General features: G+C 43.3%; 1 protein-coding gene across 1 annotated transcript; it reads left to right on the plus strand.

Moving 5' to 3' along the window:
• Nucleotides 1–1,032: 1,032 nt before the first annotated feature.
• SWSAP1 (SWIM-type zinc finger 7 associated protein 1) lies at nt 1,033–15,911 on the plus strand. The gene is made up of 2 exons (XM_085600543.1): nt 1,033–1,432; nt 14,665–15,911. The coding sequence occupies exons 1-2, from the start codon at nt 1,214–1,216 to the stop codon at nt 15,232–15,234; spliced, it is 789 nt and encodes a 262-aa protein (XP_085456669.1). The 5' UTR covers nt 1,033–1,213; the 3' UTR covers nt 15,235–15,911.
• The last annotated feature ends 537 nt before the right edge of the window (nt 15,912–16,448 follow it).

Here is a 16,448-nt window from a genome sequence, read left to right on the forward strand (position 1 = left end):
TTAGTGGCCAGCTCTGAACTGAGCCACGCCCAGAGCCCTGGGCTTTTTATTAACATGTGCACGTGGTCTCGGCATACGCCGAGCCCAACCTCTTCTTACACTACTACAGGGGGGTGGTGGTCTAACAGGACCACCCCCTACCACTATGGGAGACGTGGACTGTTCCACTGTCTCCCACAACATTACACTCATCCTCAACTCATCAAGAACAATCTTGTTTCACAAAGTAATCAGGTACTCATTTTCGAGTCATCTGCAAGTCATCAAGCACAGGTTTCAAAGCTTTGCCGATTACTTCAGGAGGTTGATGATGTGTGATGTGAAAATGACTTCTAAGGTAGTTGGATGATCATCCATTGACTCTGGGATGGCTTCTAAAGTAATCCTGTTTGGCCTCTCTGTGCGCGCACATGGTTTGTCTCCCTTCGCGCACCAAACCGACAACAATAGGTTCGCCAAGGCGAAGCAGCGCATGCGCTGCGCTGCGTTCGCTAGGCGACACCTCAAAACGGGAACACCACTCCAGGAAAAGACAGTAAAACCCATTGGAGAGCACAACCTACTCTGCACTGATCTATGCACCTTAAGACCTCGCTCACCTGCCTGAAGAAGATATCTGTTCTAGCGCTTTAAAAAGGCTTTCATGAGACATTAATATTGAGATTGGGTAGTTTATAAAAAGCGTAACGACGCTATACTTTTTTTTATAAAAGAATGTGACTAAAAGCTAACAACAATTAGGTCATTATTTTTAAAGTACGAAAGAAATGCTGAAAAACAAGATTATCATGTGCGACAAGATTACCATGTACATCATTGAATTAAAATTTGAAAAAGCTTCCATCAATAAAAAAGCCTGCCTACTCCTGAAATCGAATGCAGGAGGCTTATCATTCCAAAATGGCTACTGCATTAACTACAAACATACAGTAATAGAAGAGAGGCGGACTAACTGAAAATTGTACCAATCAGCAATGTCTTGCAAGTGTAGCTTGTGTGCGGCCTCACGTGATTGGTCCGTAAAAGTGAAGACGCCTGCAAAGCTAAGTGTAGAAGAGAAAAGTTTTCTTTGATTGGACTCTTAGTATAGGATCGCATTCGAGACTTTTCGCAATAAAATAATGTACTCTTTCATGACTAATCGCGTAAAGTAGCGCCCGAATGTTTTTAGTTCAGTAAAACGTGAGTCACGGTGTTTCGTACTAGGTTGGATATGGCTAGGCTGCTCAGGCGAGTTCTTGGACAACAGGAACGCGCGTCTCCGGAGGACCGACCCTGCCTCTTGTTGGGGGAAGTTAGCTCCGGAAAGACCTCGCTACTGCTGGCGGCCGCTCTCCGCTCATCTACAGAAGAGGGTCGACGGACAGTGTTTATTTCGCGAAGCCCACTGCAGAGGCTTCCAGAGAGCGCGCGAGACCCTCTTAGCTTGAAGGTGCGAAGGAGTACTTTAAATTCCAGTCCCTTAGTTTAATGAGCTATTGAAATTGGCGGGAAGGAAAGAGGTCACTTCGTATTTTAATAAAGTGTGTATCTAGGTGGGACTGCCGTTAATACATCCCGTCCTTTGGAGGAGCAGGTGCAGTAGTATTGGTGCTCACCAAACGATGGCTATGGCTGTATTCAGAGTTTACAAAGCGTGCAGTGGGGCAGGCTGCTTTCCTTCTAGGGATTATGACACACTGGCATGCCACTGCGTGAAAAGGCTACTATATGTGTATATAGATATGTCAGGCGCGCAACACCCATTGGACTCAAAGGGCCTCAGCCCCCCCCCCCCCCCCAGTCGTGTGTGTCAGTCCGGGAAGAGACAGCTTCCCGGGTACACACACAGCCGCACCCGAGCACTTCACAGGTCCTCAAAAGACCATTTGCATGTTAATGAGACCTTGCTGTTGTTTCACCCCTTCTAAGAGCCCCTGCAGCTCCACTCTGCCTCTCGCTTAAAGATTCAGCCCCCCCCCCCCCCTCCGAAATTTGGCTCTAGTTGCGCCTCTGAGATGGATATATATATATATATATATATATATATATATATATATATAAAGCTGCTGCATTTATAACAAATATGAACGTACGTACACAGCAACAGCTGTGTGGTAACAAGGTTGGTTGTTTCTGTTTTTTTGCTTTTTCATTGTATCAAACGACTAAACCAAGTCAAATAACGAACTTCTGGGTCATCACAAGCAGTAGGTTTATGATGAAATATTTTACTTATGAGACTACTGTACCACTTTATCGGGGAGAGCAAATGTGTAGGTAACATTAATAATGAGGCAATGCAGATTAGGGGGAAAAAACACTTTTACCAATTTATATGTAAAATATACGCAGTAAAATAACATAGCAAATCATCTGTATTTTTACTTTATGCATTCTAACATTTTGAAAAAATACATTCTAGTAACATATTTGTCAACGTTTGTGATAAAAATGTGTGCATATTTGCACAGTAATAAAAACGCCATATGTTAGTCCTATTCAAGAAAATATTATATATTTGTCCATTTTAAAGCACTGGCGGCCAATCGCAATTCTCTGAACGGATGTATAAAGGTCGCTTTAACAAACCGGTCTTTCCCATGGATTAGTGTGTAAATTGTGCAGAATGGTTTACTTTAAATCAAATTGGAACTATATATATATATATATATATATATATATATATATATAAATAAATAAAGTAAAAGTTCAGCAGGCGCGCTCTCCGGATACAGCACAAATAGACCCAGTTATTGCAGGAAACTGTTTAATCACACAACACGATTCGGTTGTGCTGTATTGTGAGAGCGTTCTTACTGAACTTTTACAATAATGATGGCAAGCCGGTATGCTCTGCCGGCACGCGCGCCTCTTTCCACGGGTCCTACAGTTCCAAAAGGAGAAACACGTTTGGGATATATATTTATAATTTTTTTTTACAGTTATGATACAATTCAGTGTTGGGTTTGGGTTGACCTTCAATAAATGTACTTAATTGTTGAGGTAAATGAAGAATTTTAAAGTTTAATATCTGAGCAATATCCCCATAATGGATATGCGTTAAATCCTACTCTTAATGGGGTTCAGTGGTTTCTTAAAAGCAGCATTTGTACATTTTGTGTGAAAATTAATGACAAATGGTGTATATGCTGAAGGGTGAAAGGCTCAATTAGCCCGGCAGGAATGAGAGCCCGTGTGACTTGCAGGATAAATACATATCTCAGAATCAACTGCTTAACCGATTGGACTACTGGATCAGGCGAGGTTTGCATGGGTGCCAACATTGGAATAGGAGACATTTGCTTTGTTAAACCTTTAAACCTCTTGCCTCAGAAATGAGGGTGAAGTCAAGTGTTTGAGGGTGGTCCGATAAAGGTCAAGAGTGAATTAACACTTTTTTTGTGGGTGGTATGTTTGGAAAGCTGATGACTCAGTTAAAGTCAGTGGAGGCATTTTGTTTGATGTCTGAACAGAAGTAAAAAGCGTGTGGCGCCTGACAGATACACATTAGTTAAAAGGTATTTTTTAGTAGAATCAAATTGCAACGGTAGACCTTTGCAGAGTTCTCTGTAATTAAATAGAAAGCATTCTCTGGGATCCTATTAAGACAGAATGGTTGTTTTCTTCCGGGGTAGCCAGGAGTGCTATTTATTGGGATTGATTAAATTTATTTGGAATCCCTAAAACATTCTTAATGCTGTTGGCACAACATGTAAGGTTGACCATGTGGTGGAAAAGTTATCTTGCAATTGTCCTCCAGAGAAGGAAGACCTAATGCTTGTGCTAAAGGTCCTAATAATTTGTGGGCAATTGTGCATGGTGTAATGCTGCTGGTCGCACTTGGGCTTCTGTCCTGCCTCCTTCCCTTGTCACCACCCATACAAATGTTGCTACTTTGACGCCCCATCTTCCACTCCATGCCTGTAACTAACACTCATGACCACACTACAAACATTTACTAGCTCTCTGCCAGTATCCTATGTGAATTTGCCTATTTCCATTTTGTCTATTCCAGTAAATACAATGATTATTAATCACCCCTCTTCCAAGTGAACGAGAAAAGAGTAGAGGAACGGACATTAAACAGCATTTCCCCTGTTAATGCTAAAATATTATCTCCTTATAATTCATATTTCTATTCATATCTGAACAGGAACGTAGAAGAAAGTTAATATAATTGAAACCACTCGGACTGGTCTACAGAATGCACACCTGTTCGTAATATGCTAACTGTGCCCTAGGTTTTGTGCTGAAGCCCAGGAATTGCTTGGGTGCAGAAATCTTCTCACCACTTCCCTCTCATGCCTATGTTGCTAATCACACTCAGTGACTGACTGAGGTGACAATTGCCATCCAGAATTGGAGATTAATCTTTTTGTCAGACTGACTGTGGGTGTGAGGCTGATTGTGTTGATGACTTGGCAGTTCCGTATTAATATTTATTTGAGAACCACAAACTATGTAGGCAGAACATAAATATGTCTGTGCATTATGTCTTCAGAAAAAGGTCTGTAGAAAGTATCTGTAGCCTCTACGAAGTGTAATCTAAAGATATATTTTAAAGTTATTTAATTTTGCTACTCCTGAAAAGAGCGATCAAATTGCTTGGTTCCAAGTACCCCAGAAGGCCATCAATTAATGATGTAAAGTCATTTGGTACATACCTGCTTACCTTTCTGTGTGAGAAGAAAGTACATGCTTGCAGAATTGGGTCCATTAAGTGATATGACCCTAACATAGAAATTGTAAGTTGTTTACAATGGTTGTTTGTTGTCACTGGTATTAAGTGCTTATGATAAAAAAAAAATGTGGAGTATTTATTTTTGGTCCCGCCTGGGGTTTCCTGGCTCATAGGGTCTTACTAAGCACGTTCTTAACATCTGAATTTTTAAACCATTAGTTTACATTGCAAATGTTCCACAGCTCTCGAGGTAACACAATTCTTAGGAGCGAGACCTAACTAGCATATTAGTGTCATCAAAGCAGGTGATGACACGGTTGACATTACAGAAAGTCACATCAGTAACATTATAAAAACTCTTATAATGCAAGTTAAATCAATAAAATAATACTAAAACCTCACTAAACACATGAAAATCACGGAGTCCACAATATGTTCTGGTTTTCAGATGTCCTATGGAAAATTACTTAAGTAGCCCAGATGTGAGCCCTGTACAGACCAGCAGCTGTACAGGAGAGACCCCACATGGTGGGAGGACTTTTTGCAGCCTCTGAGCTGTTCTGAATAATGTGGGGTTCTGATCAAAGTATGATTTTAGTTCTGGTTCTAATGGTTCTCGCCAGGTGTGATATTCAGCCCATCACCAGTGAGCGCTCAAAATAACAGCTAAGTTTGGGAATCTAACTTGTGATGCGTGAGCCTTGAAGTCTCTGAATGTTCATGTATAGACAGGGAGCGCTGATTACGGATACAGCCCATCCACTGGCCAGTTTAATTAAACTACTAGTTTTTTAATGAGTGGTCACAAAAGTGCAATATAGTAATGGAATAGACGCATTTAAAGTATTAACCCACAAGAAAAAATGGGGGAAGGAGGCATAAGGAATGAAATAGATGCCTCATTGTCTGTAGAAGGACTTCATTCACACGATTTAAGGGTTCGGTTACTGTTTATTATTTTGGGCTTTTGTCTGTATTTTTAAGGTTTTATAAGGGTTATGATTAAGACTTTGACAAAAACAAACGTGGACATTAGTTGGTGTTCTGGAGTCATGGGGATTTCATGATTTTCTCAAATATATATATAATATATATATATATATATATAATTACCTACTGGCGGTTGCCAGTAGGTAGTTCTAGTTAGCACCTATTATCCATAGGAAATCCGCAACATTCTATTTGGAATAACTTTGCGAAATTTTCAAAACTGGTGGGGCGCTCCGGTCCGCTCCTATCCTGTAAGTCTCGGGGTGATTCGACAAGTGGGGGCCGAGAAAAAAGGGGGGTCCCAAAACGTGTTTTCCCCATGCAATTTTCCATTGGAATCGTTAATCACAGCTGCAGCCCGAACTGCTGAACGGAATTACACGAAATTTGGCAAAGATCTAGCCCTTGGTTCACACTCGTGCCTTTTGGTTAAATGGTGTAAATCCGTTCAGTAGTTGCTGAGAAAATCAAAAGTAAAATCATAGATATATCTGGGCAGAGCCTAACCACACATCTCATCGTGAGATCTGATTGGCTGTCAGCACTTCATCCAAGAAGTGTTGGCAGCCATCTTGTGATCAATATACATGATAGCACCTCATTAAAAAGCATTGAAGTTAATAGAAGGTTTTAAGACTTTAGTTACATTATAAATCATTTGTTGATGGTACCATACTCATTTTAGGAATTGTGGTGTGTTCTAAAGTGATTTTACCATGTGAAAAAGCCTTCTGCTGGGATATCATGAATCATGTTTGAGCGAAAACTATTTTCTCATGCTTTTCCCACAGAGGTTTGGAAGGTGATCTATAAGCTGAACTGAGAGCATATTGTCTGTAAATTAACATTATCTTTTTTAGTCATGTGAGAATGAAGTCTGACATTCTCAGTAAAACATGTACATCCAACAATGGCAGAGACTGTCATTTGATTCCTTTGTGTTCTACTGCAGCTTCCCAGAGTGTTCTAAAGAACAACTAGAGCGCTAACAGTCCTACTTATGACAAACGTATGACACACCTGAAGCCATCTTGATTGGAATAAAGTGGTAACTCTTAAAACACTTAATTTAAAAAGGAACAAAATGAGGGGATTCATTTTGCCATAGAAAGTATGATTAGTGCTGCAGAAAGAAAAATTAGGGCACATTTTGAGTGACTTCTCAAATCCTCTTCTATTTCATTAAAAAATTCTGACATGTAGACTGAAACGTGCACTTTGAATACCAGCAGCAGACTTCCCTGGTGAGCAGTAGCTTTACTACAGTGATCTAATGAGCAACTAGAGTGCTAACATTCAGAATTTATGGCAAATGTGTGACACATCTGAATGCCTTCTTGATGGAACCAAAGTAAACAAGCATTGAAAATGCAATAGGTCTCGGCCTCGTTTAAGTTGAAGCAATTCTGTTTGTAATTAGGTGGCTTTTTAGCTTTGCTTGTATTAGTGTTTTTCAAACTTTCATGTACATAACATGCATATGTATGCATATATGTATGCATGCATTTATATTTGTATTTATATAGATATGCAGATTATATATATATATATGTTAATATATGTATGTGTATATATATACTTATATATAAATGCATATATATATGCATGTGTGTGCGGGTAGAGAGAAGTAGAGAGGTATAGAGTAGAGAGAGTAGCAGAGAGTGAGTAGTAGAGTAGCAGAGAGTGAGTAGCAGAGAGTGAGTAGCAGAGAGTGAGTAGCAGAGAGTGAGTAGCAGAGAGTGAGTAGCAGAGAGTGAGTAGTAGAGAGAGTAGTAGAGAGTGAGTAGCGGAGAGAGAGTAGGAGAGTGAGTAGTAGAGAGAGAGTAGTAGAGAGTGAGTAGAGAGTAGGGGAGTAGTAGAGAGTGAGTAGTAGAGAGTAGTGGTAGAGAGTAGTAGCGAGTGAGTAGTAGTGAGTGAGTAGTAGAGAGAGAGTAGTAGAGAGAGAGTAGTAGAGAGAGAGCAGTAGCAAGTAGTAAAGAGTGAGTATTAGAGAGTAGTAGAGAGTGAGTAGCAGAGAGTAGTAGAGAGTAGTCAGTCAGTGAATCAGTGTCAGCTAGAGCAGCTCTGCTGACCTGGTTCTCTGGCTCTAAAGCAGCTCTGCTGACCTGGTTCTCTGGCTCTAAAGCAGCTCTGCTGACCGGGTTCTCTCCCTCTAAAGCAGCTCTGCTGACCTGGTTTCTCTGACTCTACAGCAGGTCTGCTGACCTGGTTCTCTGGCTCTAGAGCTGCTCTGCTGACCTAGTTCGTAGGCTACAGAGCAGCTCTGCTGATCTGGTTCTCTGGCTCTACAACAGCTCTGCTGACCTGGTTCTCGCCCTCTAAAGCAGCTCTGCTGACCTGTGTCTCTGCCTCTAGAGCAGCTCTGCTGACCTGGTTCTCTGGCTCTAAAGCAGCTCTGCTGACCTGGTTCTCTGGCTCTAGAGCAGCTCTGCTGACCTGGTTCTCTGGCCCTAAAGCAGCTCTGCTGACGTGGTTCTCTCCCTCTAAAGAGCTCTGGCAACCTGGTTCTCTGGCTCTAAAGCATTTCCGGAACATAAACTTTTTTTGCGGGAGTCGTGCACCCAGCGTGCCCCAGCACGTATATGACGTCACGCGGGACCCGCCACTGCGCAAGCATCTCGTACGGTAATGTGCATGTGTCGTGAATGCTCGAGAGCAGGAGTTGCGGACTGGTCACATACCAGTCACGCACATCACGTAATATTAAATGTATATGATGTAACTGAAAAACACGCAGCTGTCGCACACCGTACGCGGATCCTTCACAACTTTTCTAAAATGGCGGCTAGAATCCGCGCACCCACCGTGATGTGTACGCTTTGAGTGCGCGACTCCGAAAAAAAATTGAATTTTTTTAACCCCTTCAGTGCCCATGACGAGCTGGACTCGTCATGGGCTGCGGTGGCGCTGTGCCCATGACGAGTCCAGCTCGTCATGAACTCCGCCCGCTAATGGAAGGCGCGGCACTGGGCGGGGAAAGGGGCGGGCATGCAAGGGGTTAAAAGGAAAGAATATAAATATATTAAAATAAAAAACGAAAACAACAAAATTAATCAATATTTCAGTTTGAATGTTTTAAAAATGTTTTTTTTGTAATTTTCAGAAAAATATAAAATGTTATTTAATGAATAAAATATTTATAAATGAACAGTTAAAAAAAACTGTAGAAAATCAGTACAAAAAAATAGGTATAACTACTATCACACTTAAAAATTTGCATTTAAAAAAGCTTTGAAATTCACTGAAAAAACCATAGGTTTCAGAGACGTTATAGTTAGAAATTAGCATTTAAAAAACCTTAGAAATTCACAGAAAAAACCATAAGTTTCAGGGGTGTTAGTCAGCTGGCCATTTCACTCGTACAAAACCATAGAAATTCCTCTGTTATAGTTAGTTCTGCTAACTATATCTCACGCGCCCGCAGTGCACTGCTGATGATGTCACATATTGCATCATTCATGATGTGGTCAGTGACATCACTGATGACATCTCAAATTACATCACTGATGACATCTCTTTGGGAGACGGTTGCGCAAGCGCTGCCAAAAGTTACGGAGGAGGCTCGGGCTTTGCTCTCTCAGGCTGTCAAGGACGGGAGAGATGCAGCAAAATTCACCATTCGGTGTGGTTTGGATACAACCGATTCGCTGGGCAGGTCTGTTTCATTGACAGAAGCCTTGAGGTGCCATGCCTGGCTTCGTACAACTGGCTACTCGGGAGATGTCCAAGCCTCCTGATGTATATGCCCTTTGATGAAACCCGCCTTTTTGGGGAAAAGGCTGACTCGGCCCTGGTCAGGTTCAAGGACTCTCGAGCTACGGCCAGATCCTTGGGCCTCTCCACTCCTCGTGGCCAGTTTTCCTTTCGTGGAAATGGAAGGGGTTTCCAGTCGCGTCAGCCCTAGCCTATCCACCGTCCCGATTTTCCAAGCAGCGCGTGGACGCGGTACATTCCGTCCTCAGAATGGAGATCAGAAGTAGTCTGCCACACTGCCCCCAGCAGCCGCAGCCTCCAAGCACTCCTAGGCTGATTCTGCAGGACCACACTACTCCAGTGGGTGGGAGAATTCGTCGTCATCTCCCCCGCCGGAGATCTATAACAGACAAGTGGGTCTTGCAGATCGTCCAGGAGGGCTGTTTTCTTTCTTTCCTTTCTTTTCCTCCTACTATTCTGCCAAGTCAGGAACGGCTGGTGGAGGATCACTTAAATCTGCTCCAAGAGAAAGTTATGGCTCTTTTGGTCAAAGGCGCAAAGGTTCCAGTTTCAGAAGTAGGCAGTGGCTGTTATTCCCGCTACTTTCTGATTCCGAAGAAGAACAAGGGTCTTTGGCCTATTTTGGATCTTCGGACCATCAATCTGTTTCTCAAAAAGGACAAGTTCAAAATGCTCACATCGGCTCAAGTCTTGTTTGCCTTAGACCAAGGAGACTGGATGGTAGCGCTGAACCTGCAGGATGCCTATTTTCACATTCCCTTCCTGCTGGCCACAGGCGTTACCTACGGTTCAAGGTAGGACACAGTCACTTTCAGTTTACCATGCTCCGCTTCGGCCTTACCAGTGCCCCTCGGGTGTTCACCAAGGTGATGGTGGAGGTTTCAGCTCATCTGCACAGGTTAGGGGTTTCAGTCTTCCACTGCCTCCACGACTGGCTGTTGAAGGCCTCCTCGCCCCAGGCAGGCGTCTCCCACCTTCAGACTACAGCAGACCTCCTGCATTCGCTGGGATTCTCTATAAACGTGCCGAAGTCACACCTTACTCCTTCTCGGATGTTCCCTTTCATCGGAGCTGTTCAGGACACAGTGCAGGTTGGGCTTATCCTCCTGAGCAGCGAGTCCAGGATATTCAGGTTATGATTCCAATATTTCAGCTCTATCCTGGATTTTGTTGAGGTTGACTGAGGCTGTTGGTCCTCATGGCCTACGCATCCTGCTGATAAGACACCCGAGATGGAGTATGCAGGCTCTGCAGTGGGACTTGAAGTTCCAGTGGGCATAGCATCAGGGAAACGTGGCTGGAACATCAGGGCATAACCCTGGTGGTTCAACACCTGGCAGGTTCTCTGAGCGCCAGGGCAGACGATCCCAGCTGTCGATGCCTAGCGGATCACGAATGGCGTCTCCAGTCGGAGGTGGCGCAAGGTCGCTTTCAGCAGTGGGGAGAACCCTGGTTGGATTAGTTTGCCTCTGAAGGGAATGCGCAATGTCAGCGGTACTGCCGCTGGAGTTTCCAAGGCGGCTATCGCTCAGCGACGCGTTTCGTCACGAGTGGAGCTCAGGCCTGTTGTACGCCTTTCCGCCCATACCACTCCTGCCCAGGGTTCTGAAGAAGATCAGGAGCGACCGGGCCCAAGTCATCCTTGGGGCGCCCGACTAGGCAAGGAGAGTTTGCTATCTAGAGCTGCTGAGCATGAGTGTAGATCCTCCGATCAGGCTGCCCCTTCGGGAGGATCTTCTGTCGCAGCAGCAGGGGAGGGTTCTCCACCCGAACCTGTCAACTCTGCGCCTCCATGCATGGAGATTGAGCGGCGGCAGTCGATGGCTTTTGACCTTCCTCCCGAGGTCTGTAATGTTATTCAGGCGGCCCTCTACTAAGTCGGTATATGCCTGCCATTGGCAGAAATTTGTATTATGCTGTACAGAAAGGTCTGCTGACCATCTTTCTGTTCCTCATTCTACTGTACTTTTATTCATTCTGACCCTTGCCCAGCAGGGCTCTGCTTTGGGAACTCTCAAGGGTTACCTTTCTGCTCTGTCTGCTTTTTTTGCAGCTGCCAGACCAACCTTCTCTCTTTAAATCTCCTATTGTAAATAGATTTCTAAAAAGGCTGGTTCACTTATTTCCACCCACGCCCTTTATTATGCCACAATCGTACCTTAATTTGGTCCTCATGTATTTGATGTGTGCTCCTTTTGAGCCTTTGCGTAATTGTCCCCTCCGGCTGTTGACCATCAAATCAGCCTTCTTAGTGCAGGGTGAGCGAGTTACAGGCGTTATCCAGCTCGCCTCCTTATTTTATGTCCTTTCAGGACAAGGTGGTGCTTTGCACCAGGGCATCTTTTTTTACCAAAGATTGTGACCCCATCCATCTGGGTCAGTCCATCACTCCCCCCCCCCACTCCACATCCCTCTAAGGAAGAGGAGCATCTCCATCGACTGGACCCAAAAAGAGCGTTGTCGTTCTACCTTGACCGCACAAGAGGGTTCCGGGTGGATGACCAAATCTTTATGGGGAATGTGGGAGCAAAGAAGGGAAAGGCAGTTCAGAAAAGAACTCCCTCTAGCTGGGTTGTTCTCTGCATTAAAATTTGTTATGTCTTGGCAAAGAAGCAGCTCCCTGAGGGATTAAGAGCCCACTCCACCAGGGGAAAGGCGACTATGGCCTTGGCACGGGGTGTCCCAGTCCAGGACATCTGTCAGGCAGCGATGTGGGCATCATTGCACATTTTTGCAAAACATTATTGCCTTGACGGTCAAGTGTGCAGAGATGGGCACTTTGCCTGCTCGGTCCTGCAAGACTTTTTAGTTTAGTCCATAAGTCCGCAACTCACCGCCGGGATGGTATGGCTTGGGTATCCGATTCAAAGGTAAGGAATCTGCAGCTAGAAGTCTCTATCAGATAAATAAGTTACTTACCTTCAGTAATGCGTTATTTGGTAGAGACTATCTAGCTTGAGATTCCTTACAGCCCCACCCATGCTTCCACGCTTTGCGGACTGATATAGTAGGTCTAGGGTTACTCCCCTTTCAAAGCCCTAGTTTTGCACACGTTTACGTCACTCACTTCGTGGCTCTGCGCTTCTGGCGTGGAAAAACGAAAAGTACTGACCTCCGCGCACCTGGGTGGTGCCATGTAGGCACCGCGACTTCATAACCGACGCTATCAATGTCATCGGTGACACACGGAGCTGAATGAAGCCACCCGACGTCGTGCCCAAGGGGTATTTCTCAGCAAAAGTTTCTGGCTCCAGCCTGACGCCTGGGAAATTCAAAGGTAAGGAATCTGCAGCTAGATAGAGTCTCTACGAGATAAAGCGTTACCGAAGGTAAGTAACTTGTTCCTCTAGCGCATCCTATGAGGTCCCAGAGCACGAGAGACTATTTTCACTTGTCTCCTTTCGTCAATGCATATTAAAATTCATATGCCCCTCTCTGACTCCCTGCTCTCAGTCTCCCCCACTCCTCATTCTCCCTGTATACTTCCACCCAGAGACCCAGCTCTCACTTTTATTTTTTTACATTTATTTTGTGGAGAATGAGCATCGGCACACTGATTCCAGGCTGCTGTCAGTCATAGATATGTATGTGCGGCATTTTTGAAGAATGGATTAATAATAAAGTACAACAAAAAAGATGGCAGACTGGATGCAGGCACATACTGTTCACCATCTTAGAAGTATTTTTTTTGATCAAGTACAACAAAAACGATTTCAGGATGTTTGCCATGCACACACATGTTTTCATACACATGGCTGCCATCTTTCAATGGATTTTGCCTTAAACAATGACAAAAACATACCAATATAAGCAAAGCCAAAGGCTGTGCACCCCGATGTCACAAGCATTTAGGTACCATTTCTTTGAAGCATCATTTTGTTAAATGTGTTGATGCATGCCAGTATTTCCCCCAAAAATTATAATGGAAAATCAGTGTAAACAGTTTTAACAAGGTTATGGGAAACATGATAATAAACAAGCATTGGCAAAGTCAGTAGGTTCGACTTTGGCTGTCAGCCTTTAGGTTTTATCCATGGGTGTCTTGTTTTGACACAAAACATTATTGTTGTGGGAACGGCCGAGCCCTCACTATTATAACAGATACTGGCAAAAATATTTTTGGGTCTCAGAAAGCACTCATTGCCACAGTAGTGTCTGGCACTGAACAAAACTACTTTCTGTGCTGATATGCTCCTTGTGATAAAATCACAATGCTGTCACTCGTAGTGTAGCCAGCTGAGAGAGGGAGAGAGACAGAATTTTAATAAAAATTAAAGGTGTTGGTTAACACCAGACCTAATATGGGGCTCGTTTCTTAAAGAAATTTACTATGGTGTTCCCATGGTATTTGTCTTTTAATGAGTGTAGATTTAAGTCTTTAATGAATTACCAAGAATTTACAGAAGTAGGCCAGAACATGGTACTCCTAGAAAATGTTTTGTGCACTGCATTTTAGCATGAGAAAATATATATGTGATGATTGTGCTCATGCGAAAATGCGTTGAGCATTTACAACTTCCCTTTCCCATGAATCACTTTTTTCACATCCCTGTAAGAAATTTGACTTCTGCCTTGTCGGGAATACATTTCCAAGCTTTCTCAGTATGGGAAGAGATTTGAGAAGAGCTGGTGAAAATCCCAAAAACATGCATTTAAGTAGGTTTGCACAGACTCAAAAGACAATCCAATCCTGGAACTAATGCTTACTGGTACCTCCAGCACCAGCATGTGTGGAAAGGTGGCACAATATGTGAATTGCTAGTACTCAAACCCTACTATAGTATGAGCTCTGGCATAATCAGAGAGGCTTTTATCAGAGCTCTTATATAATGAGTGCTGTCCTAATTTGACATTGCACTACATCGCACCAAAAGGAAAAGTGGATTGTTTTACATGACAGGTAGTTTTATGAATCAAACTGTACAATGGACAAGTAGATATTTTATTAAATTCTACACCCCTGTTACAATTGAACGTGGCGACTTATTTAGATTTAGGAATCCAGTTTTCAGTAGAGAGCAGATTACTCTCTCCTGAAGCACAGTAGGCATTATACTAGTTTACAGAAAACATCACCCTTTTCCCTCCTCTTTAGTTCAGTCAATGGAAAAAGAAAAGCCCTTAAATGTTCGTAAAATTAGCCACCTTTACCTAGGCGTATGGATGCATAGGGATCAAATGCAAAGTGACCAATGACTTGATTGAGCATAATAATAATACAGTTTTAACCCTGTAGTATGTGCTTTTGCTGACAACATTGTTTAATATGTTTTTCTTTTTCTAACTTTACTTTTCAGAAGATTCACTTTGTCTATCCACGGTCTCTTGAGGAGCTGCTGTCCCTCATTGCTGCGATGCACGAGAACACAAGGAGTTCCCCATCTCTTGTCATCTTGGATGGCATGGATGAATTTTTAGTTGGAAACAATGGACAGCAGGTTGTAGCTCGCCTTTCAGCTCTGCTGGTGGACACAGTTGCATATTTCACTGGCAAGCTACGGTCAGCCTCTAGAAGCCTAGATGATGCCAGTTGCTGTTGTCACCTCATTGTGTCTGTGAGACTGGCCCCTGAGGAAACAGAAGGGACTCAGGATCTGTCTCTCATCGAGCGTTACTTCCCAGATAAGTGTTGGCTGGAACGGGATGTGAGTTGGCAAGGGACTGATGCACAGGTAAATGCAGTTGAGCGATACTATAGGCCCAGATTTTCTGACAGCCCAGAGCCGAGCTTGGACACAGATCACTCCACCAGTGACAAAACATGGAGACTCTGGGTTGGATCAGATGGTGCGCTCATGGTTTCCACCAGGCAGAGTCAAGGCCGGGGACAAATTGAATCAGGGAAAGACTTGTATCCACTATTTTAGCAGCAGTTTTGAGACTGGCATTTTTATGCTACTTTCTATGTGTTTTCCCAAGACACTGGTTTCCATTTCTATCCATTATCTGAGATTCAGTTAAATTGGAATTGTGTGCCCAGCGAAGTTTCGTACTAATTTTTAGACATATTGGAACCCAATTATTACTTTGAATCTAGGGGATAGTATGACACTCTTGCATAATTCTAGGGGTGTTAAATCAACAGAACCGCCAGAACTTGCTTGCACTCTTCAAATCGCCTGCAGTTTTGAGCTTCCGCCAAAGGCAGAAATCTGAACAACACAGAAACCTATAACGCCAAGCTTCTAATGATAAGGTCACGCTCTTTCACTTCCTAATACCATAAGCAATTTTTGTTTTAGAAAGAAAAAGTAATCTTTCTGAGTCACAAACAGGTTGGTGACACAAAAAGGAAATGTGCCATGATAAATGCTATGTTAGAGACTGTATGTAGTGCTCCTACTGATGTCACACCTTTGTTGGAGAATTGTCTCACTGAAAGTTGGACCGGCTGGATCAAGGTTGAAAGTATGCCATTTTTATTTTGAAATATGTATCGTTTGAAACATTTAGTGTGGCATTTTAGTTGTAAAGTATCAAGTGTGTATACATTTTTATTTGATTCAAAAACTTTTAATTTGGTAAAATTTAGAGAAATGCTGTATCTGACAACTGTTTTCCCTTGCCGTTAACACTAGACCAATTCTCTATTCTAACTTAGGTTGTAGCTACTTTGGGTGCTCGAACCGGGTTGTGGTAGTCACAAATTGCAATGGTCAAAGTTCTTCAAACTTTGACCCAAAGTAAATTTTTTGGTGACTTATGTTCGAACTAAGGGTCTCATGCACTCCGGTTTTGTTTGTGGTCACAAAGCCTGTGAATCTGGCTTTGCAACCGCATAATACCTTTTCACTATATACAAAATCCTTTTTATGTGTCAGAAAAGTTTTTACAACTCATGAAAGGGGTTGTCAACCTTTTCTGAATCGTTGAGGGCTTGAAAGAAGCACATGCCCCCATTTTTCTGATGGATACATCTGCCAGTGGATTCCTCACCTTGTGAATATCCCCTGCGCCAGCAACATTCGGAAACTTTTGTAGCAGTCCACGCCGATGAGGTCGAAGACGACGTCACAGAGGCACGGCTCCGCTCGCGACTCCGCTGACGTCACCGGCTCTATAAGAAGACCTCGTCGGCGTG

Source organism: Triturus cristatus, chromosome 4_2 (genome assembly GCF_964204655.1).
Source record: "Triturus cristatus chromosome 4_2, aTriCri1.1, whole genome shotgun sequence".
NCBI lineage: Eukaryota > Metazoa > Chordata > Amphibia > Caudata > Salamandridae > Triturus > Triturus cristatus.